The sequence below is a fragment of the Engystomops pustulosus genome, chromosome 2 (assembly GCF_040894005.1).
Source record: "Engystomops pustulosus chromosome 2, aEngPut4.maternal, whole genome shotgun sequence".
NCBI classification, from domain to species: Eukaryota; Metazoa; Chordata; class Amphibia; order Anura; family Leptodactylidae; genus Engystomops; species Engystomops pustulosus.
In genome coordinates this window covers 67,820,198-67,846,601 of record NC_092412.1, presented here as the reverse complement: position 1 = coordinate 67,846,601, position 26,404 = coordinate 67,820,198, and the positions used below count along the sequence as shown (strand labels likewise).

At 42.5% G+C, this 26,404-nt stretch overlaps 1 protein-coding gene across 3 annotated transcripts in view; it reads left to right on the top strand.

Annotated features, from left to right (window-relative positions):
• Window positions 1–26,404, top strand: part of CACNB3 (calcium voltage-gated channel auxiliary subunit beta 3) — a 119,293-nt gene that overhangs the window by 32,675 nt on the left and 60,214 nt on the right. The window contains exon 1 of one of the 3 annotated variants that reach the window (XM_072135150.1): window positions 8,287–8,510. The exons of the other annotated variants lie outside the window; for them this stretch is intronic. Within the exon in view, the coding sequence (XP_071991251.1) occupies window positions 8,466–8,510 (45 nt within the window). The 5' untranslated portion in view covers window positions 8,287–8,465. Of the gene's footprint in view, window positions 1–8,286; window positions 8,511–26,404 lie in introns of those variants that run through there. 3 annotated transcript variants of the gene reach the window in all.

The window sequence follows — 26,404 nt, the reverse complement described above, 5'->3', positions numbered from 1 at the left end:
GCCCTAACATTTTCATCTTTTGCAGTGAAATAGAAGACTCTTATTTTATTATTTTTGGGTCTGAATTTTTACATCAAACAACATTTTAGGCTTAAAAGTTGGAAGAAAATAGTTTTTTAGATTTTTAGCTTTAGATTTTTTTTCTAACTGTAACACAGTGGGGCAGATTTACTTACCCGGTCCATTCGCGATCCAGCGGCGCATTCTCTTCGCTGGATTCGGGTCCGGCCGGGATTTATTAAGGCAGTTCCTCCGACGTCCACCAGGTGGCGCTGCTGCGCTGAAGTTCCCCGGAACGCACTGGAATACACCGAGCCGGGCTGAGTGAAGGTAAGTGCAAGCTCCGCGACAAATTTTTTTAAAAAAATGTGGCGTTTTTTCCGAATCAGTCGGGTTTTCGTTCGGCCACGCCCCCCCCGATTTCCGTCGCGTGCATGCCAGCGCCGATGCGCCACAATCCGATCACGTGCGCCAAAATCCCGGGGCAATTCAGGGGAAATCGTCGCAAATCGGAAATATTCGGGTAACACGTCGGGAAAACGCGAATCGGGCCCTTAGTAAATGACCCCCAGTATTTTATGCTGCAAATTTTGATACATCTCAATTAGAGTGACTGAAGGGCCAAACACATTTTTTGGTTATTGTTTTTTTTTGTATTAACTTTTTTTACTTTTGTTTTTTATGTTTACTTTATGGCCTGCATTTATTAAAAACCGGTTAAACTGCCCTATGAGTAGTTAGCCTGTGTAGTGTGCAGGGTGCGCCAGATTCATGAATTGTGGCACCCCTTTATCATGATCCCTGCACTGTCCCAACAGAGTGCACCAACTTTTCTTTGGTGCACCTTTGACATGGGGTGTGCAACACATTTCTATCGGACTTTGCGTGTTAAATGTGGCGCATGGTACGACTGAGCACCGGAACGCCAATTTCGTTGACAAAATTTGTGTCACATGAAGAATAGTGCAGCCATAAGGGTCGTGTGCAACAGATATGTGGTGCGGACATGAAAGATTGTGCAAAGTCCACCAGAAAACTGGCACACTTTTTTTTAGTAAATGTCAGCCTATGTCTCTCACAGGTCAGAACAGGGAATTTTATTTCTTCATTTCCTTTTTTTCATATTTATTTTTCCACTGTAAGTTTGGTTACAGATACAGTGACAACTGTAGACCCAAAAGCAGCAGCAGCCGTTCAGTACAAGCCATTGCCTCATCTCTCTGCACGTCGCTCCATGTGAGTGCTGCGTATTAAAGCAGGAGAAGACAAAAGAGGCAAGTACCATTTCTGTCTTCTTTCCATGGGTCCCCTGCAGTTGCCTACTGTGAGAGAGCTACTAGTTAAAGTGGAGTAGGTATGCAAAAGTCGCAAAAAAGTCGCACACCAGCAAACTGGATAAATTGCGATGATGCATTCTCCTCAATGTATTAATGTGCTGTATGTGGTGAACATGGCGGCACATATCCACAATAGACATAAGTAAGACCAGGCACTTCCATGGATGTACCTGCCACTGATCCCACACTATCCATCCTCTGTACATCTTGCTTGCAGAAGCAGAAATTTAACAGTATACATTTGGCAAAATGATATCAATTGATGTGGTGACACTTTTTAACAATGTTTACAATAGTCTTTAATTTGATTAAGGATTTTAGGAATCTTTACCAGACACATAAAAAAATAACTCAAAACAGCCTGTGAAAGTCTGTAAGTATAAATAATGAACACTAGGTGGTAGTACAACACTACAGATGAAGAAGGGAATTTCTCGCTTATGTCATACATCACCAGAATAATGATTGTAGTATTATACACTTTTACAAGTTTCAATAAACACTGAAGTCACAATGCATAGCTAATGCACATTGTGATGTCACAATACAGGGATAATACACACAGTAATGTCACATTGAAGCAGTATACAAGCATAACAGTTGTATGACATAATCTTGGAAAAGAAACGCCCAGAACCATCCGTAGTAAAATGAAATCAATCTTTTTATTACATATTTTTAAAAGTATGGTCCCAAGCTGGTCCATACAGTTGTATAGCAGTATATTGTGGTCAGTGAGAAATGGAAATGCAAAAAACCCCCCAAAACACGGCGGGTTCACTGTTATTAACAAAAATTATAATAATAATTCTTTATTGATATAGCGTACACAGATTACGCAGGTTATGCAGATTACCATATTGGTACCTGTTCCAAGTGGTACAGCATTTCACACTTTCAACCATTTCTGACTATGGTCGGATTCTTCTTATGAATAGCTTCTGTTGTCTCTGACACCTGCCCGCCTCCCCTCCCCCAGGCATTATGAGACCAGCTTACATACAGGCACTTCTTGCAAGCAAGCAGCAGAGTGCAGAGACTAGTTCTACAAAGTACAGACATGACAAGATCTCTTTTTCTATGTGTCAGATACTAGGAGACTGTTCAGAAGGTAAATAAAAGTGTAGATAAAACCTGGACTCTGATAATTTAAACACATTGTCAGCACACAGCATCTCATTGTAAGGATCAGTGGATCCTCTGGACCACCATGGGAGGTGGTACTAGCCAACACCTGGGACCGGAGTCTAAGTGGCACCTGGTATCCCACAGGTGCGACTAGCCTGCTGTGGCAGCTGCGGTCGAGGTGCCTTGACGGAAGACAGTCTCGTGGTTGGGTCCAGGCACAGGGTCAGGGCAGGAGGCAGAGATGCAGGCTCAAGTCCAATCCGGGGTCAGCAACGGGAGGTCCAGGCAGATGGGAACGGGAACACAGGGACACAGGACACAGGAACACAGCAATGCAGGAACACAGCAACACAAAGGAAATCTGGTAACACAGGAACACAGTGGGACTCTGGTAACACGGCAACACAGGACTCAGGAGCAGGAACAAACAGGAAAGCAGGAATACACAGGAATGCAGCAATATCGCTTGGAAGCTTTTTCTACAGTTGTGAGGCACAAAGATCCGGCAGGGTTTGCAGGAAGAGGCAGGGTTAAATAGATTACCTGAAAATGGCCAGCGACAATTAGATGCGCAATGGCCCTTTAAACCCCCTGAAGGCGGCGCGCGCGCCCTAGGAGTTGGGAACGCACGCGCACGGCCAAAAAGGACGAAGCAGGAGCCGGGACCCGTGAGTAGCGGGGAGAGCAGGGCACGGATGACCCCATGAACCGTGATATGGGTCGCGGTACCACTTGTCACACTCATAGCAGAGAGGAATCATGAGGTGTCTGCTCACACTCTGGAATGTTACACTGACCATCACTGAGTGATAGGAGCTTAAACAGCAATAAAACTGAGTATTATAAAGTAAGGAAATTAAAATGATCTTTATTGTGTAAACGTCACTAGGGATTAGAATTTGAGAACTTTCTTTCATTGCCCAAACCCTGTGAAAAAGTGGACATAGCATATTATTGGCACTTCCGTAGAATGGTATTCCGTTTCAGTTTGTTTTGCTATATAATTTGGGTACTGCTTGATGGTTGTTAGTCCTAAAAATCTTTATGAATCATTTATTCTAATTTATGAATGGAGCTTATATCACGGCATCACCGATCATTACCTTCATCTTCAGTCATTGCGGGATATGTATCACAGTCTGTGTCCCCTCTCAAACGTAAACACATACATACAATATTAAAACGTAATATTATTTTGATTGCTGTTATATTTATTAATAAGATGTGTATTAAAATGAATAGAGCTTTCTTTTTTTCTGATTCTAGGACTGCTAGTTTGTGTAATCACAATACAAGTAGGTTTGTAGGTTTTATACTCTGACTGTTCAGAGAAGATTAACCTATTTTTTTTTATATTAAAAACAAAGAAAATGGGTTCTTGAGAGAACCCCAATACAGGCCTGGCTATCCCTGTTTCCTTCTCTCTATTCTCTCTAATTTTCTTTACATTTCTTGTCTACAGAGCGGGATGTTTTATCTGGTCATTTTGGGGTTTTGATAGATTGGATTATTATTATTATAATTTTTGTTGCTATAATCAGAGCTCTTGTCTGGATTGTGCAATGACTGTGTGTGTGACCAGCTTTTGCCTCCACGTGGTGGTGAGGACGGCTGCCCCTTCTTTATTAATATGTGGCTCATTGCAGTGTTTTGTTACTGCTGATTAAACATTATAAGCAGCATAAAGTACTCCACTATGCGGCCGCCCACTCCTGCCATACTAAAGAGCTCTGCACAATACATATCCCTTTCTTATCTGCACAGAAGTAGGTCAGATAGTGATTGTGGTCACGGACATTGCAGAAATACCCTAGATGTAGACTATTGGGTGACATAAGACGGAAGGATAGGGGATACAACATGGGGTCACAATATTATTGAAGAAAATATCCCCCTCAGATACAAGGATAGGTTGTAGGATAATAGACACCTACACCTGAGGATGCCTCTATGCACAGAATAAAAGAACACATTTGCTTCATCCAATGCATTGTTCTGAATCCAAGTCATCCCTTTTAAATCTAGAAAATCTGTTTAGTCCATGGTGGTCCAAGGCAATAAATGGTTATTTTCTCTACTTTCATGCTGCTCATCTATGTCCAGTTCCTAGGGGCTGCTTGGATGCAGTACTGTACACCAAGCACAACAGTATACATTCTTCCTTTATCTTCTAAGGCCTATTTTTTTTTTCAAATGTCTTAAAATTATGCAAATGATTGCGGCACAGAAGCCCCTTCTCGCTCAGGCCTCTGCTAATTATGCACGCCTCTGTTCGGCAGACAGAGGGAAAAGAGGGAGGTAGGTGGTTAAGCCGAACAGAGACGTGTATAATTAGCCGGAACTGGAAGGGTGGTGATGTGCAGTGTATATACATGTATCTGCATACAGTGTCTGGGTGCAGTGCAGGGCTGCTGCCAGCGGGAACCCAGGGTTGCTGGGGGGCCCACATAAGGCTGTATATAAGGAATTAATGGAGGTGAGGGGGGCTTTATATAAAATAACCATGAGGGGGCTGTTTGTTATGATAATCTAGAGAAATGTTAGGGATCAGGAAGGGTTTTAGCCCAGGTGGTATAGAAGTCTATGAGGGAAGTATATCCGACAGGAAATTTGCAGCCAGATATACATCCTCCATATGTTCTTGTGAAAGTACCCTTATACAGACATGTTTATACTATTACACACATTTATACAATGATACATACACATCTTTATATACCTATATACACACACATAAAGTTCTACACTCGTATACTCGCACCCATATACATATATATTTAAATGTGCAGATATATATGCTTATATAAATATATGCATGCATAAATACAGTCTTTACATCTATGCATATATACACAGCATATACACAGTATATACACATATACACAGTATATACATATATATACACATATACACACATATATACACATATACACAGTATATATGTGTGGGTGATCCAGGAGAGAGGTGGGCGGGCCAAGAGAGATGTGGGCGGTAGCCATGAGGGGCCCTGTAGGGACGGTACATCCCTGGGCCCCTGAACGTCATGCCCCCTCCCCTCCGCTACGGCGGTAGTTACGCCACTGCCCCCATGTTAGTTCACTGTAAAGGGGTCTATTAAGGCTCTGTCGGCCAGGGGCTACTGAAACCTGGAGCCGTCCCTGGTGCAGTGTATATGCACATATGTGGATACAGTGGGGCACATTTACTAAGGGTCCGAACACCGCGCTTTTGTCGGGTTACCCGAATATTTCCGTTTTGCGCCAAATTGCCCCAGGATTCTGCCGGATGCGATCGGATTGTGGCGCATCGGCGCTGGCTTTCACGCAACTGAAATTGGGGGGAGTGGCCGTCGGACAACCCGACGGATTCGGAAAAACTGCAGAATTTAAAAAACGATTTGTGTCGCAAGATCAAGCACTCACATGTACCAGGAAGAAGAAGGTGAACTCTGGCGGACCTCGGCGCAGCAGCGACACCTGCTGGATATCGGGCCCATAACCTTAGTGAATCCCGGCAGACCCAAATCATAGTCGGACAACGCACCGTGGGATCGCGACTGGACCGGGTAAATAAATGTGCCCCAGTGTCTGGGTGCAGTGTATATACACATATATCTGGATACTGTGTCTGGGTGCACTGTATATACATGTATATGGATACAGTGTTCGGGACACAGTTCCTCCTCCCCTCACTGCTCTGAATGGTGCAGGAGGTGGGACTTGCCTGCTACAAGCTCTGCCTACAGTCTGGCATAAGCCCCACCCCTCATCCCAGTGAAACACTAGGGGAAGCGACACAGTCATAAGGGCAGCTGCTTCGGGGGGAAACATGAGGGGTGGTGCTGGTGGGGGGGGGGGATATGAGGGAAGCTGCTGGGGGAAAATAAAGGGTGCTGCTGGGGGGATATGGGGGATGCTGCTGGGGGGAATATAAAACAGAGGTGCTGGGGGATAATATGAGGGGGAACTGTTGAGGGAACACTATGAGGGGGAGGTGCTGGGGGGTAATTTAAAGAAGAACTGTTGAGGGAACAACTTGAGGGGGAGCTGCTGGGGGGTACTATATGGAAGCTGTTGGTGGGACACTATGAGGGGAGCTGCTGGGAAGAGTATGGTGGGGACTTGTTGGGGAGGGGGGCACAGTATGAAGGAAACCTGCTGGAGGAGCTACTACCGGTACATGAGCTGATATATGGGCCTGAATTTGAGGGAGCCTACATGTAAAAGGGAGCTGGCGGGACACAATGTGAGGGGGAGATAGTGGGGGCACAAAGGGTTAATAATATTGTGGGGGTGGAATAAGAGGCAGGTCAAAAGGGTTGGCTTAGCACTCGACAACTTTTGTCCCTCTTTCGTCACTGCAAAAGTTGGGAGGCGTGTATATATGTATAGGGTGGTTATGTGCTGCAGGGTCACTGTTTGGATGCAATGTATATATATGTATGTGGTGGTGATGTGCTGCCCTGTACACACATATATCTCAATGCAGTGTAGATATGTGTATATGGTGGTGATGTGCCACAGGGTCACTGTTTGGATGCAGTGTATATACATGTATGTGGTGGTGATTTGCTGCAGTATATATACATGTATGCCGGATCTCTGATGTAGTGTGGCAGGGCTAGCACCAGCACTGTGCATACCTGGGCAAGTGCAAAGGCCCACATGAGGATGTACATAAGGAATCCAAGGGGGTGAGGGGGGGCTGTATGTAATTAATCTGCATAGGGTATGAGGGGAGCCTATATAAAATAAACATGAAGCGGCTGTTTGGTATGATAAACTAGGGAACAGGAGACTGCATTAGTTTCAAAATTTTTAATGCCGCCACGTGAGTTCACTGCAAAGGGGCCCACTGAGGCTTTGTCACCCAGGGGCCTACTGAAACCTGGAGCTGACCCTGTGTGGTGGCGATGTGCTGCAGTGTATATAAAGTACATCTATGCAGGGTGTCTGGATACAGTGACGCATTTGTATGCAAATGCTTGGATATTCATCTAAGTGGTGATGTGCTGCAGGGTGTCTGGATGCAATGTATATAAATAGACATGTATGTGGGTGCAGTGTACGTGAATACACATGTATGTGGGTGCAGTGTATGTGAATACACATGTATATGGGTGCAGTGTACGTAAATACACATGTATGTGGGTGCAGTGTACGTGAATAGACATGTATGTGGGTGCAGTGCATGTGAATAGACATGTATGTGGGTGCAGTGTACGTAAATACACATGTATGTGGGTGCAGTGTATGTGAATAGACATGTATGTGGGTGCAGTGTACGTAAATACACATGTATGTGGGTGCAGTGTATGTGAATAGAAATGTATGTGGGTGCAGTGTATGTGAATAGACATGTATGTGGGTGCAGTGTATGTGAATAGAAATGTATGTGGGTGCAGTGTATGTGAATACACATGTATGTGGGTGCAGTGTACAGTAAATACACTTGTATGCGGGTGCAGTGTACGTGAACACACATGTATGTGGATGCAGTGTGTGTGGATACACATGTATGTGGGCGCAGTGTATGTGGATACACATGTATGTGGGTGCAGTGTACGTGAACACACATGTATGTGGGTGCAGTGTGTGTGGATACACATGTATGTGGGCGCAGTGTATGTGGATACACATGTATGTGGGTGCAATGTACGTGAATACACATGTATGTGGGTGCAGTGTATGTGGATACACATGTATGTGGGTGCAGAGCACCTGTGAGCCCCCTGGCACAGCAGCAGTATGGTGGGCAGGTGCCTCCGCCCGCTTCCAGCTGTAGCCCCGATGCTCCGGGGATGCGCGGCTGCCAATGAGAGGAGGCGCCCTGTCCCTGTGTGTGGTGGGTGGGGGCTATTGTTAGGCGCTGAGGAGCTGCCCGGTTTCCTTATTCCTCCATCCAGGGTGGGACCAGGCAGTCAGCGGCCGCAGCTCCCTCCTCACATCCCCGGCTCAGGAAGCAGCAGAGCCCGGCGTGCACGCTCAGCCTGGAGCCCCTATGTACGACGACCTGTACATCCATGGCTTCGAAGACTCCGAGGTGGTGAGTGAGGCAGATCTCCATTCTGTGTGTGATGCACGGCGGCTCCCTCCTGTCACACCTCAGCACTGCTGGGCACATGCAACAGATACAACTGTCACCCACCTCCTGCTGCTGGGCATGTATGGAGCCTGCCCCTGTGCCATGCTGATATCTGCTGTATAATATACAATACATCTCCTGTGTACAGACTTATACATATGACATATTAGTAACATATACAATAATCATATATCTGATGTATTCACTGCATTCCATGCACATGGGCATATGGGTATACATATCTTATAACACAGGGGACCAAAATGTATATACAGCTAAGGCATACTATATACACAAAATACTGCACATACAATACCTGCATGGCTTCATTCATCCTAGACACATATAATACTATACAATGGAGGTATAGCTGAACACGTATCATAAACACATAAATATATGCAGATATCTTTACACTTTTAGCTGCCCTAAACCATAATTGTATGTTATACTGTAATACATATATGATATACATGTACCATCGTTCATATAGTATTATATCCACATGTGGAATATAAAGTAACCATGTTGTATGGTGTACACCTAACTTACCTACCTACATACATATATATGCTACTTTATAAGGCAGAGAATGTCTCATCATCTTAATAATTACTATATACCAGAATGGAAAATTCTCAACTTTTTTTTAGGTAGGATGTGAAGGAATACAATATGGTTCCTCTTCTTCCACTAGAAATGTGAAGTTATAAAAGTGACACACTGTAACGCACTAGATCTCTGCAGATGTAGCATCCTGCTGTTCATAACAATGATGCCTGTGCTTGACACTAGGACAACTGATTCAGGCTCACTATTTGTGTTGTGTACATAGATTGTGTATTACAGATGGCACCCGATAATATCTGTACCCCATATTAATCCTCTTACGGTGTTCCTTCTAACAGCCATTAGTCTTCCTGTGCCTGCACCTGAATATATTGTATATTGTCTTGCTGTTGACTTATTAGCTTTAGTAGTGATTGTAGTATACAGCATTTCTTGTATATGGTCTTCCTGTCTGTAGTGCAGGATGAGATGTTGGCATACCACAGCAGGGATCAATGCCCTACAGAAGTGGCACACATGCTACATGGCAGCAGATACTTGGTTTTGTGAATATACCTACTTTCTTCTACCTCCTTGGGAGCAATATATGGAATATTTTATTAATGTTGATATGAGGGTGGGTGGCCATTATGAGATTACTCTAAATTATGTTTGTGAATATTATGTTTGTCTTTATGATCTGCATATTGGGTAAAAATCCAATTAAAGAGGTTCTTTCCATGACTGTTACATCAACACTTTCTTTGCCAGCATTCTATAAGTTATATTGCATCTATATACACACACTGACCCACTCTATGCATATCAGTCATTTCCACTGGACAGACTTGGTCTGACAAATCCTACTGATTATAATAAGTACCAGGAGAAAACGTGGCCCCCAATATTCACTTGTTGTAATGTGACGCATAGACCCATATAAGATGTAGAGAAAGTGTCGACCTAGAATCAGCCAAACTCTATTCATAACCTGAAAAATGACTGGGTAGATGTCGTTACCCATTTATAATCCTGTTCTTTTTATGTCAAACTCGAAAAATTCTGGGAAACTGAGATATGAGGTGCAGTTTTGTATAGGATTTCTCGTGTTCCCTTTAGCCTGCTTGTAACATGGAAGGAAACGATAATATACATAAAACAACTAAACATGGGGCCATACATCCAAAAATTATACTCTGTGCTTTCTGGTGAATCCTGACACTGGAAATGCCATGTTGTCCAATCATTGACCACCGTGGTAGCCTATGGTCGGTGAGTTGGCACCTTAAAGTATGTAGGCCCACACTTATTAATAGTGAGGCACTATGTGCAGTTTGCCTCACTATTTTGCAGAGGGCACCTGATTCATGAAGACCGGAGTACAGTCTGATGTACATGAACTGAGCGCACCAATTTTATTCAGTTTTTTTTTTAACAAGTGTGCGCCACAATTATGTTGGACCCTTTAGTTGCAGAGTATTGTGTGTATAGTGCAGCCGCGACACTTACTGACAGAAACACTTTATAAATAATTGTATAACCAGTGTATTTATGTGCAGTCTACACCAGAATATTGGCGCAGGCTGCTTTATAGATCTGGCCCATTGTGTGTGTGTCAGAGCAGCCCTAAACCAGAGTGGTGGGTGGCAAGTAGTTTTTCCAAATATTTGTCTTATTCCAACTAAAGACAATAACTTTGTGGGCACATATACCATCGAAGATGCCCTGCCATTGCCACAGGGCTCATGACGTGTCTATTCCCCTTCCCATCTCCTTTGTTATAGGTACCTCATTAGGAGTAAATCTAGAGGGTACAACTTCATTCTGTAAAGATAGAAGGGTGGGGAATTGAAGTGCCGGGCTGTCCTGGCATATAGCAGCGGTATATGAATAGGTGTTTCCCCAGGATATTTAGAAGTATCATATAGAATATATTGCCATATCTACAGTCCACCATCATGGACATTACATCTACTGAAATATATACAATGGTGCATGTGTTTTTAGTTTGTGGCACATAATATAAGAGTCTCAATGCTACATACATTCTCAGCACATCATCTCTTGAGTGGTTTCTGGCAGTGGATGGGGTTAAATGTTTTTGGCTTGTTTCCGCCCTCTGACTCAGTGCCATAGGGGAACGAACTGAATATCCCCAAGGGGTCTTGCCCATCCCACAGGCTGTCACATAGCAGATCTGTTTTTACGGCAATGGAGAGAATATAGGTTGATCTTTTGCAGAAGACAACGCTGTTTGTGTTAGGGATGCAGTTTCCGGAACAGTACGATGTAGAAGATTCCAGAAATTCATATACATTATATATTACTCTGCATTTTACATTATTATTTATTTATATAGAGCACACATGTTCTCCACCACTGTGCACGGCTGTCCATTGTATAACTACAAATATGAAATGGATGCCCGCAGCAAACATCTAGACCCATGGACCGGACATACAGACACATGGAACCAACATTCAACACATGGACCAAACATCCAGACACATGATACATAGAATAAGCTTTTGCAATGCTTTTGCTACCAGCACCAGTAGGAACAAAGTTTAAGGATTTGGAAGTCAATCTATGTATATGTCCCCATATTCATTAATACATGTGTCTGGAGGGCTGAACATGTATAATAGACCCTAAAAGCATCTTGTTATGTGTAGTGTTTTAGTATATGTAGTATAGTTTATGTCTCTTAGAGTTTATGGGTTATAAAATATTACATTAAAATGCTTTATAGGCTACAAATATTGATGACAAATCCATGAAATCGGTCTATTATATCAGATGGTGGTGGGGAGGGGGACAAAATAGAATAACCCCAGCAGCTAAAAACACAGAGGCCCATTGAAATTCATATAATTTGATCTTCAATAGCCTCCTCTGACCACAACATCATAGTTCTTTAAACCCCTTAAAGACATACACTGTGCCCCATGCTGGTGCTCCCTGCACTGTGTAACACAGGTGTTATAGTCCTTTTACCACAGGATGGTGTTGAGCTCTAGATTCTTGGGGTATGTATCAGTTGTGACGCAGGGTAAGTTTTTTGGTGCACGGATTCACACTGGTGAGAATTGTGGTGCAAGGGGTTAAAGAATTGTTGCAAGTTTAGAACTCTCTCTGCGTTCATGAAGGTGAAATAGCACTTGGTAGGCCAGCTAGTCGCTCATCGATTTGTGCATAAAAAAGTGTTGGGAACCCAGAAGCATAGGAAAAGTGTCAGGATTACAAAGCTGCGACCAAAAAAGATGGAAAGTCAATAATGATTTCCCCCCTCTGGTGTCTGTACACAGATGAGGATAGACATCTATTCAGGACAATCCTTTTCCTGGAGTTTTTGCGTTTGTTCAGTATATGTTTAGGTGATAAGTTTGGCTGAAGCATCAACTCATTTTCTTATGGTCATTGCTCATCTCCCATGTCTGTAGTACACCAGGACAGGAGATGTGGGCGCTATACCTCAGTGAATCTAAAGTAAAATGACAATGCAAAGCTAAATGTTATGGACATTACACAGTCCATAGTTGATGCTGTTCATCACAGAGGATGCTCACACAACGGGATGTACAGTTTCATGATGCTATGAGATGCTGTGTGCTGACAATATGCTTAGATTAGCAGAGTCCAGGGTTTATCTACTCTTTTATTTTTCTTCTGGACAGTCTACTAGTATCTGACACATAGAAAAAGAGATAAGACAGATCAGAGATGATAGATAAGATCCATTATATGGATATAAGCCAAAATTACACACAAGCTCTGCAATCTCACCTACAACACACACAATCAGCTCTGCTTTCCTCTTCCTCCCTAAGATAAAGACCTTGGAGGAGAATTATCATGGCTTCTATGCCAGTTTATGGCATATAAGCAGTGAGTGAAATAATCTCAATTTCTTGCACAGTACAATAATTTGCAATTAAAATTGTGAATAAGTCACCTCCACACCATGTGGGCATGGAATGGGTGTATAAAGGTGCCGTGGCCAATGGAGAGGGCAGCGTGGGGTGTTTCCACACTATCATTCGCTGTTTTATATGCAAAACGACGTCAGATCGGCCACGCCACCTGCCAGATACCTCAAGAGCTTTGGGCATCTGGCAATAGAGCTGGTATATGGCACATCTCCCCCCTTATCCTGTCCGTATTTTGCAAAAGAGAAGAGACAAGACAAGAGAAGCTATTCATGAGAAGAATCCTACCATAGTCGGAAGATTTACAGTCGGATCCAGGGACAACCAAAATTGTAAAAAACAGGACTAATAGAGACAGGTTGGAATTATATCTGTGAAAGGCTGTATTTTTGTTAATAACAAATGGCTGTATTTTTGTTAATAACAAATGTGTTATTTTGTTATATAGTTATGAGTATATTTAAAGAACAACTGATAAGTAGTAAAGTAGTTCATGGGATGTAGAACAACTATGCCTATTGTCTTTGTAACCTATATCCAGCAGTTTCTTTGCTATACCCCTTAGTTTATCTCAGTGCTGACGTAGCTCAGATCTACTGACACCTACCATGACGTTCGGGAGAGTTTTCTTGGCTGCGCCGCGAGGATCCTCGCCGATGCCGACTGAACCTTGTTGTTTACTGTGGTCCTCGTCCAGGATCTCTGCTGCGGTGCCGACAGGATTCCTCCTCGCCCCGGTCCCTCCGCCGCCAAAAAAAACCCTTTACTTGGTATACAGTTTTTCCATGTCCGGGACTCTCAATCAGACTAATGCATCCACGGGTTACGAAGCAACCCAAAGCGTGACACGTGACAGGACCATGTGACCCTGGCATGTCATGTGATCCAAGTCACATGACCGAACATGATCTGTCTATGACGCCGGGACTGCCTGATTTATCCAGACGGATCGCCTAAATTTGCGAGACAAAACATGATGTTTTGTAGGCATTTCCAACCCGGTTAGCGACCGTTGTACCACTAAATGTTGGATATGGATATTATGTCCTATTGCCATATTTCATGTTTTATTGTTTGTGGGCGGTAACGGAAGTGATTGGGGTGTTGGGGGAGGGGAGGTGCCTTTGTTTATATTGGGCTTTAAATGTGCGACCATGCCTTTGTAATGTAGCCATGACTAAGGACAGGGCAACTGTCCGAAATGCGTAGGCAATTTTATCTATCTATCTGAGTGGAGTGTTAGATTCATGAATATGCACTAAATAAAGAAATTTTCGGTGTTTGGAGCCTGGCTGGACCATGCATTCCTTTCCTCTCACTATTGTTGTACCCCAGCAGAAGGGTGGCCCGTGCCGGACTCAACGCCTGATGGGGAGGTGAGCTGGCAACTTTTCCTTTTTACCTGCTGACGTAGCTCCCTGCTTCCAGATGAAGAGGTCATGTGACAGAGCTCTCTGTGTGTATGTAACAGTGCTGAGTGTGTTTTGGACTGTGGATATAGGTGTCTCCTATACAGAATAGTGAGGTACAAGATCTCCCCTGTTCCCTATCAGTTCCTCCATCCCAGTCTGTGATTCTACAGAACTTTCTGTATCTCTCTATACCTCATTCTGCAGCTCTTCCCCCACCTTGTACTTGGCACTATAAATTCTGTGCAGAGAAGCTATTTACAGCGTGAGCTATACACTTAACATAACTTAGGATTTCTTCCACTTATTTTGTTTTCCCATCGCCTCCATGTGATGGAAGCTTCCACGTTTCACTGGATTTACTTGTTTACTTGTGGAAACCGAAATAGTTTTACTGCTAAATTACTTTGAGAAAGAACACAAGGCATCATAGGATCTGTGGGCAGATGGAATTGAACTCAACTTCAGGGCAAGTACAGAAAGAGGTTAGTCTCTGTACACTTCACCTATGGTGAGAAAGATTTCTCTGAAAGAAATACTTTCAGCACAAAAATTGCTATAACTTTGGAAAGAAAAGGATGAGCAGAACAGTTTGTTTTTAATGGGGTAATCACATACGAGAATTTGATAAAATCATTATAACTTTACAGTCTCACTTTAAGTATCTTATCTTCGTGGGAATATCTCTGAAAGTCAGGGAGTGCATGTATTTACAAAGTTTTGCAAGATTATATTTCTAACTGTGAAATATTCCAACGCTTATATAATGCAATGAATTTCGAATGACCTTTCCACATTTGTGCTGCCCCTTCATTAATAAACCAAATCTCCTCCCCACGTGGCCATCAATAATGTACTACATGGTGGAATTCACACATAGTTTTTTAAAGTGTTCTAGCTCAGGCATGAATATTGCGTGGGGTCAGTGGTGTTTTTTCATCTCTATGTTTAGTTTTTTTCCTGGTATTCTACTTACTTACCATTACTTCTCTAAAGGGCTGGAAAGAAAACAAATTTTATTTTTACATGCCCCATTAGAGGTCTGTATGTTTACTACAGGGCTGTGGAGTTGGAGTTGTGACAGTTTTGTGGAGTCAGAGTTGTGATAAAATGGGCCGACGACTCCACAACCCTAAATCCTGATCTAAGGATTTAGGCCAGGGGTAAACAACATTAATTGGTCCATTAATTTGTACATTAATTGTCATACTGCTCATTTTTAAGGGGCTTCATTATAGATATAATATCACCCCAGCAACCAAATACTACGATCATAACAAAAATTAATAGTTCATACCCCAGAGCAGATAATACTGGAGTTCCCCATAGTAGACTTAAAATACTGGAGACCCCTAGGGTAGACAAATACTAATACTGAAACATAAAAGAACTTATACTGGAGACCCCATAGCAGATAATAATACTACAGACCCAATCGCAGACTTAAAATACTGGTGACCCCCAGAGCAGACAAATACTGATACTAAAGACCCCTAGATCAGACAAATAACACTGGAGACCCCATAGCAGATAACACTGGAGACCAACAATACTGCAGGATCCCAGAGCATAAGACTACTAATACTAGAGACCCCATAGCAGATAATACTGTGTGGACCGTAGAATAGACTTAAAATACTGGAGATCCCCAGAGCAGACTAATACTAATACTGAAGACCGCCAGAACTGACAAATAATCCTGGAAATTTTTCACAGATAATAATCTCTCACTAAACTACCAGCCTCATCAGGAAGGAGGTGTGATATGGCCTTTCTAGCATTGCTTCTTTTATCTGAAATCTTACCCATTTACCTATAAAAAATCCCCTCCAAAGTCTTGTGCATGGCAGCAGATAAGAGTCCTCTTTTGCCAGTGAGGGGTAGGGGGAGAGTCACTTTAGATAAATATATCTTGGGTTCAATAGCAGCTCAAACTATGGGTCTGCTATCATTTAAAAAAAATTGCATCTGACTTGTAGTTCTGTGATCTACAAAACTGAGGCTATGGGGAGGTAAAATTATAGTTGGAAAATGCAAGCTTCAGATAAGGATACAACTCCTGCCTTTTGCTTTAACTACGTGCATCTCCAGTTCTGTATCTCGCAGGCCTGATGTAATTTAAAAGATGAGATTCGCTTCTTTAATCTGATACCAGAACTATGGTCCTATCTCCTATTGAATCCAAGATATAGGCATCTAAAGGAACACTCCCAATCCTGCCTCCCCGCAAGATTCACATTTGCCTGAGATGATCGGCTGGAGGGGTGGTGTCATTTCGGATGCGTATATATTGGGCCCTATAGTACTTAGTTATAAAGCTCACAGAATCCCAGCCCTCATTTGGTTTAAAGCAGTGGTCCCCAAACTACGGCCCGCGGACCGTTTTTATCCGGCCCCCGCCGCATCCAGCGCTTGCAGCGCCAGCGGCTCCTGCTGAGGCCCGCGGCAGTCGGGCAGGAGCCTCCGTCCGTCTGGACAGGAAGCTCCTGCCCGTCACTGAATAGTGCTCGACGCGGCCGATGCGGCCGCTCGAGCACTATTATTACAGGTGGAGCGATGTGGCCGGAAGACGACCCCGGCGCACATCGCTCCTTGAACCTGGGTGTGCGGCCGCGTGATGACGTCATCACGCGGCCGCGCACCCCTTCCCGGCCGACAGCAGCCCGAAGATAGAAGACTCGGGAGCCGCTGCCAGAGGTGAGTATAGGATTTTTTTTTTGGACCAGCAGCAAATATAGTTTGGCGACCGGGGGGGCCCTGGTATGAAAAAAATAATTAATTATGGGGGCATTAAATAAAATGATTAATGGTGGAGGAGCAGTATAGGGAATAATTAATGATGGGGGGCAGTATAGGGAATAATTAATGATGGGGGGCAGTATAGGGAATAATAAATGATGGAGGAGCAGTATAGGGAATAATTAATGATGGGGGGCAGTATAGGGAATAATTAATGATGGAGGGGCAGTATAGGGAATAATTAATGATGGAGGGGCAGTATAGGGAATAATTAATGATGGAGGGGCAGTATAGGGAATAATTAATGATGGAGGGGCCGTATAGGGAATAATTAATGATGGGGGGCAGTATAGGGAATAATTAATGATGGGGGGCAGTATAGGGAATAATTAATGATGGGGGGCAGTATAGGGAATAATTCATGGTGGAGGGGCAGTATAGGGAATAATTAATGATGGAGGAGCAGTATAGGAAATAATCAATGATGAAGAAGCAGTATAGGAAATAATCAATGATGAAGGAGCAGTATAGGATATGTGCAGTGTACAGAGGAATTTCTTATTTTTTTTTTTATTTTTTAACTTTAGTCCGGCCCTTCAACGGTCTGAGAGGGACCGTGAACGGCCCCCTATGTAAAAAGTTTGGGGACCCCTGGTTTAAAGGATGAAATTCTCTTCTTTAGTATAATTCCAGGAACATGGTTCTAGTTGTTAGAGACCAACATATCTTGACATTCCTTCATTCCCCAATTTTTTGGTTTAAATGGGTTGTACCAAGGATGGGGGATAGCAATCTGATTGGCTATGTGGCAACTGTTCAGACCCCACTGATGAGGAGAACAGGGAGTTCAGTAGCCTTTTGGGCTAATTTGCATAATTTTAAAAGTTGATTTTAGAAGAAAGGAGGCCATGGATAACAAATATAAGAAGATTACCACAGTCACAGTGCCTCGACCTATGAGAAAGTGCCACAAGTTTATCACGCTTCATTTTGATGGTAGGTTTCCTTTAAAGAAACAAATTAAATGAAGTGCGTCCATTAGAAGTAGAGTAGAGGCTCTAAGACGACATGATAATAGAGCAAGGTTACTGGCAGTAACATTAGATTTTGAATACAGGGTTATTTCTTGTAAATTTGTATTGTCCATTGTAATTCATTAAAAAAATGTAAATTTCCAACTAGTGCAACTAGTTGAGGTGTGTCCCTGCACAGTCTGATACTGTCCAGTCAGTTGTGACAATAAGGAATGAGAGAAGAACAGTGTTATAAGAAAAGAGAAGCTAAAATTGTTATTTCATGGGATCAGAATACTACTGTGTTTATCAAATATTTAAAATATTTAAATATCTATTTATCTCTCAATGCCTGTCTCTCACTCACTCACTCTCCCTGCCTGTCACTCACTCACTTACTCTCCCTGCCTGTCTCTCACTCACTCTCCCTGCCTGTTTCTCACTCACTCACTCTCCCTACCCGTTTCTCACTTACTCACTCACTCTCCCTACCCGTTTCTCTCTCTCTCACTCACTCTCCCTGCCTGTTTCTCACTCACTCACTCTCCCTGCCTGTTTCTCACTCACTCACTCTCCCAGCCTGTTTCTCACTCACTCTCCCTACCCATTTCTCACTTACTCACTCACTCTCCCTGCCTGTTTCTCACTCACTCACTCTCCCTGCCTGTTTCTCACTCACTCTCCCTGCCTGTTTCTCACTCACTCACTCTCCCTGCCTGTTTCTCACTCACTCACTCTCCCTGCCTGTTTCTCACTCACTCACTCTCCCTGCCTGTTTCTCACTCTCTCACTCACTCTCCCTGCCTGTTTCTCACTCTCTCACTCACTCTCCCTGCCTGTTTCTCACTCACTCTCCCTACCCATTTCTCACTTACTCACTCACTCTCCCTGCCTGTTTCTCACTCACTCACTCTCCCTGCCTGTTTCTCACTCACTCACTCTCCCAGCCTGTTTCTCACTCACTCTCCCTACCCATTTCTCACTTACTCACTCACTCTCCCTGCCTGTTTCTCACTCACTCACTCTCCCTGCCTGTTTCTCACTCACTCACTCTCCCTGCCTGTTTCTCACTCACTCACTCTCCCTGCCTGTTTCTCACTCACTCACTCTCCCTGCCTGTTTCTCACTCACTCACTCTCCCTGCCTGTTTCTCACTCTCTCACTCACTCTCCCTGCCTGTTTCTCACTCTCTCACTCACTCTCCCTGCCTGTTTCTCACTCTCTCACTCACTCTCCCTGCCTGTTTCTCACTCACTCTCCCTACCCATTTCTCACTTACTCACTCACTCTCCCTGCCTGTTTCTCACTCACTCACTCTCCCTGCCTGTTTCTCACTCACTCTCCCTGCCTGTTTCTCACTCACTCACTCACTCTCCCTGCCTGTTTCTCACTCACTCACTCTCCCTGCCTGTTTCTCACTCACTCACTCTCCCTGCCTGTTTCTCACTCACTCACTCACTCTCCCTGCCTGTTTCTCACTCACTCACTCACTCTCCCTGCCTGTTTCTCACTCACTCACTCTCCCTGCCTGTTTCTCACTCACTCACTCTCCCTGCCTGTTTCTCACTCACTCACTCTCCCTGCCTGTTTCTCACTCACTCACTCTCCCTGCCTGTTTCTATCCCTATCCATCTTACCTCACACATAAGCGTCTTATGCTTATTTTCTATAGTAACCAATCAAAGCTCAGAGCCCGTATTACTGACCTGTGGCAAAATGTTAACCAATCACAACTCCGCTTCCAACTGCCACAGTAGCAGCAGACAATGGCTCCTGTAAATGGTGGTTAATAAGTATATTTTGGAAAGCGTGGGGTGAAAATTCTGATTCAAAACCTGGAGATTTGCAAAATTTGGAGATTGTACACGCAACAGTGCTGATTCCTTTAGCGCACATACATATACACACATATACTGATCATACAGAACGGTTTGGTAGTTGGTGCAGATTGTAATCCCATCCTAAATAACAGGTCACTCTCAGATCACACTCGCTGGACGATGTTTTTCTTGCATGTCATTTTATCTCATCCTTGCCCCTCCTTACTTATAAGACCATCATATTTTATGCTGACAGTTAGCCGGATGGGACCTGTAATTGATATATATATGGTAGTCAGCAGTGACATACATGCTTGCATTTCATAGTCTCGAAGGCCTTTGATCTAATTTCCGTTGTGTGTTTCTTGCTACCCTAGTTTTAAGACAGCTTAAGTAATGATTTCTGGGTCTCCTAGCAAAACAATAGCCTCAGCGCAGCACAATCAATTCTACATTCTACTTGCCTGAGACAAATGAAGCTACATTGGTGTCAAGAAAGCATTCCCAAAACAGGTTATCGGTATATTATATTGATAGAGTAGGTGAAAATGTGATATTACCAATTAGCTGGACTGTAAGTATGGAAGATATGAAAATCGTATTCATTGGAGCGCTTAAGTTTTGGAAATATGCGACAATGCTGCGAAGTTAGGAAACCTAACAGATTGCCATAAAATGTTGTATTTAACGGGTTGTAAAGGTTCACAAAAACATAGCAGTTTCCTTCTCCAATCTCTGCTTCACCTGTCCACGGGTTGTGTGTGGTATTGCAGTTCAGCTCTATTGAAATAAATCTGTCACGTTATTTAACTGTGCAGTTTGGCTTTTATTCCGTGTCATTTCATTAGGCTTTATGAAAAAAGTTATGCTTGATGTTAAGGGGGTGCTTCACAAGGAAAATATTTGCATATTTGCATAGCATTGCCCTTATCCCTAAATAGTTCCTTTTCATTGCTGAAATGTTTAAAAAAAGAGTTTGTAAACTTATATGCAATTCACCTGAGATGAGTCCAGTCACAGTAAGTGAGTCCTGCATATTCATTGTTCCTGGCCTCACTGCTACCTCCATGCTGCAATGTTGGCTGAGCTTGTCGCTTCCCGTGACGTCATTGGGTCGCGACGATCTTCTGCTATGGCAGTCTTGTGTCACACAAAGATCCAAGCCTGTCTCTTTTTACACAATGTATTGCAATGTGCAATTTGCACATATACTTCCATAATGTAGTATGGCAATATATGGTAGGATCATACCATATAATTTTTTTAAACTATTTTTCAGACCACCTAGGGTTAAAGTACCCTAGGGGGTCTGAAAAATAGTTTAAAAAAATTAATAAAAAAACCTAAAAATTTCAAAATCGCCCCTTTTCCCTAAAACTGATATAAATATAAATTGTAAAAATCATAAAAAATCATAGGTATTGTGGTGTCACAAAATGTCCAATTTATCAAAATATACTAATGGTTATTCCGGGCGTTTAACCCGGTGACGGAAAATTCCGCTTTTTTGCCATTTTGCAAAGTATAAAAAACATCATCAAAAGTCGCCAAAAATTATTCCACCCACAGCTCCCTACACTGAAGTATGAAAAAGTTATTTGGGCAAGAACATTGCAAAATGAAGAAGGTTTTAATTTTTGTAAATGTATGAAAACATTATAAAACTTATATAAATTTGGTATCCTCAAATTTTTCCGCCAATTTCACTACGTTTGGAATTTTTTCCTACTTCCCAGTACACGGCATGGAATATTAAATACTGTCACTATGAAGTGCAATTTGTTACGCAGAAAACAAGCCCTCACACAGCTCCTTACATGGTAAAAAGTTATGAATTTTTGAAGGTGGGGAGTGAAAAATAAAAATGCAAAAACCAAAAAGTGCCTTGGCGTTAAAAAGCTGCATGAAAAACTGCAGTGATTTCAAAAAACTGCATCTAAAAAGTTTCTTCAAATATCTGATTGCTTGTTTTAACATAGTAGCTTAGTTATCAAATAATGGAGACGCCTATAACAAAAATGATATATACAATGCAAAGCCCTCTACCCTGATAAAATATCTACCAGTAAGCGCATTTTTATTGGATGTATCTGACAACCAGCTGCACCGATCAGCAGTGTCTGGGGCTCCACTATTTTCCAGGGAGCACCATTTATGTTGAGAATGTCGTTTACTGAGTTCATTGTGACCTCAGAGACCTTTTTTATCTTTTGTAAAGATATATAGAACCATAGTTTTAGTACTGGAGGTAGGACTTGTTTAATGTCATATGATAGATGATCCTAATCTATCTTATGAGTCCTCCAGAAATAACTTGGATTGTGTTTGAAGCACTCTTCATTAAATTTTCATCATATGATCCCCAATGGCTAAATGAAGGTGTTTTCGTATCAGGAGGGCATCTGTCCCATCTCCCTCACTTCTGTTTACCTGTCAGTGTGTTATAATTTACACCAGAGACTTCATCTATATAGAAGTATAAATCATGCAGCACAAAAACCTGGGAAGCAGATGTCAGAAGTTCACAATGTATTTGGTGAGCAATTTCTAGCATTCTACCATTAACATTAGATGAACCTCAAAATTGCAGAATCTGGTGAAATCTGCTGACCATCTAATGCATATGGGGTTCTTCTAATTCCCCTGTAATGGTAGATGTTGAGTCAGTGTTTCAACATGCCGGTTCTTAAGCGAAATAAATGACTGTCGGAGGTGTCCAGGCAGCTTATGGATGCATGCTTGGCTAAGAGTCTAAAGAAACAGCTGTCAACTGTGTTTTTATTATCTACCAATACTTTCTACATTAGTAGGTTTGGCTTTTACATAATGCAGATCTCTTGACCATATAGCTTGACCATATGTGTGGATGTGTGCGTGTACACAGATCAGAAAACTTCAGAAGAAGAGTTACGGTATATGGTCATCTGGTTCGTAGCGGCCAACAATTGGCAATTTCCCCCTTGTATCTCTGAGTTAAGTCAAGTCTTACTTTGTAGGACTGTATATAATCCTGACTTTTGGCTAATAGGTCATATATAATTAGCAAACTGCTGGGTGAAAATAGATATACAGACCCAGGTGAAGAAAGGTTTTCAGCTCCTGAATGTGAAAAAGCAGATCTCATATAACAGTAATGATATTGTAAGTAGTTCAAAATATATTGGGATGGTGATAATCATCTTTATATCTATAGTTGCATCATATTCTGCAGCACAGATCAGAATCCAACGTTACAGAGTAACACACTAAGGAATTAGAACAATAGGGGTGGACTATCTGGTTGTTCAGCTTCATAAAGACATAAAACCCCTCAGCTAACAGAAGCCTATATGTGGCTACCATCCATAAATCTTATTTCCACCACATTCCTCAGCGCATGAGGTTGATCAGTAAATCTATTACTTTTCCTATGCAATTTGTACTGATAACATGTTCCTTAAGGAAGGTCAAAAAAACTCCTGTGATAAAAAGTGCAGGGCCTAATTGTTATAAACTAAAATACAATGCTAGCATTGTACAGTTAAAAGAAAATGTATATGTACCAAAGGGTTTTTCAAGAATATGGAAAACCCCAAAGGGACCCTGCTTTGGCTCCCAATTTCCATGCCACTTCAGTACTTCCAGTCTATGGGTCTTCTTCATCCAGTGAGGGGCCTCCTCAAAATGTCCTCAAACCACGGGACATAACTTCTGTTTCAGGGGACTTCACTTGTGTTTTCCCCTGGTCCAAGGAGGCCACTAATTAGATGAAGCCGATCCCATGACCCCTTTGAACTTACAGATGGTCCAGAAAATGCATGTGACAGAGAAATGCGGGAGCTGGGTAAGTATGGCTTTTCATCCAGTGTTTCATGCTGGATGCAATGTATACTTAGCAGACAAAAGCAAAAAGGATGCAGCCATCTCCCAGTGTATTAACCATATGGAAATGTTTAGTGTATGCAACACAAGCTTTCATGTTGTATACACTATAAAAAGGGATGTGTACAGGCAGGAAGCACGTTATTGCTTCCTTTTGCAGAAACTGAATTGGGTGGAGGCCCCTTCTGTATGAAGTTGTCTTAAAGGAAGAGACCGGATTGAGATAACCAGAAGTTTGCTTAACCCTTCTTATCTCAGAGACATATAGAACATTTGTGTGTTTTTTCTAGTGTTGAGGCAGAATAGGAACATAAATCATACTTGCCTACCAGATTTATTGATAGAAGATGCAGAGTCTGTACAAGGCCCCCAGTGATAATGTATTGTTTAGATTACTGGTCCCCTAGTATGGGGAACAGACAATTTTGAGACTTCTATGCCTGTTCGGTCCAGGCTTGGCCAAACCCTTCAGATAGATCTAAAAAAGGGAGAAAAATATTATCAGATTTGGACCACATTGTTAACGTTACTGGCGTGGACTCTGTGGCTGTATTTATCCTTGCGGAAGAGTTCCTTGATATCTTGCAGGTGCCACATTTTGTCCCAGTTTCAATGTTGTTTGTCCTTGTTGCAGGACCTAATTTGATGCTTTTTTGTCTCTATTCAGTAATAATATATAGTAGAATAGACAGATTTATCCATATCCGTTGCAGCCACCATGGACAAACTACAACAAAGCCATATTGAGTAGGGATGCCACATTACATAGGGCTGTGTCGGACTTTCCTGCACAGTGGTGGCCACCGTGTTATATCCCCAAAGGACTCTTCAAACTTCAGATCATTATTTTAAGAACAAACTTAAGGTTGTGGGAATTTACTAAATGCTAGCACTCCAATGTTCACAGGTTTTTTTAAAGTGCACAAGCATGTGGAAGCCATGTAATATTAATATTCTTTATTTATATAGCACCATCAAATTCCGGAGTGCTATACAGATTAAGTGGAACATATACAAATAAAATAAGACATTACAGAGTAATATCATATGAAACAATAGGAATGAAGGCTCTGCTCACAAGAGCTTGCTGTCTATGAGGATGAGGGGGTGACACAAAAGGTATAAGAGCTTGTATAATGCTTCAGCCGTTCTTTATAAGGGGATGGAATAAAAATAATAAATAAAAATGCTGCTGCTTGAACCAGCCATCAGCCGCCATCTTATATACAAAGTCCAAAGTCAGTCTGCAGAGAAGACTGTGCATGGTACCTGGCATTTTCTGGATAACAGACAGGGGGAGTACCCAGAATTGGTTAATAGAGAATTAAAGTTTTAGCGTTTTCAGAGCAAGTTTGAAGCTTTGGGGGTTGGGTATCAGTCTGATACCAGGGTAGGGCATTCCAGAGAATTGGTGCAGCTCAGGCAAAATCCTGGACATGGATAGGTTTGAATTAAGGCAGAGAATAATCTAAAATCAGGGGCGGATGGAAGAGCATAGGATGGGCGATAGACTGATATAAGTGAGGAGACGTAGGGAGGTATAGCATTATGTAGAGCTTTGTGGATGAGAGTGAATAATTTAAACTTTATTCGGAAGGAAATGGGCAGCCAGTGCAGTGACTGGACAGACTGGAGGCATCAATGTAGCGTTTGGACTTAAAGACAAGCCTAGCTGCTGCATTGAGAATGGCCTGCGCTTGCCCACTCCATTGGCAGCCTCACCCCTTCACGCCCCTTCAGTGTGAAGGAAATTGCGATTCTTTCATTTCTTCTACCAAGCACTGCTAAATCAGCCCCAGAGAACCTATTTTTTAAGTGACCTGGGGACTGCCTGTGTATTGATACTGTAGTGCATAGTGATTTAAATGATATAGAAAGATAGATAGAACATGAGTTTTATTTATGATCCAAGTTTTGCAAGGTGAGATACAGCTGAACTTATGTAACAGAACATGTTTTTTGTTTAATTGCTTGGCTGACATTATCACAGCTGCTGATATCCTAAGCCAGGAAACAGGCATAAAGGGTGGAAGGGAAACACATTGACTGAAATCATGTCAGCTATTGCTATGGAAACTCTCCAAGGCACAGTACTGAGAAAGCTGATTACCCTTACTTAAGATATCTTCCATTTAGTGTTTCCTCTTAGACAGGGAAAGGAAAGGTCCAAGGAGTGCCGGGAATGATGTTATGTATCTTTATATTCCATCAGCTCACAGCAAAATATCCATTGATTGTTTGTAACGCTTAGAGGTGGCTGATATCACAGGTCACAACGTTGTGGTGGACACTTCAGAACTAGGCTCAGGACCACTGAATACCTTTCAACTTTCAGGATGGTTAAATGGGAACAGAAGTTCCCCACCCAAAACCCCAAGTGCCACAAATCAATACGCTGACTTACTGACCCAGACACTGTGTATAATGCCTCCTCCTGTAGCCCTTTACTAATGATGCCCCCTTCCCTAATCCCCCACTTATAAGGCCATATCTTTCAGTAGCACCTGCAACTTAAAATTTCCCAATGTTTTAGCC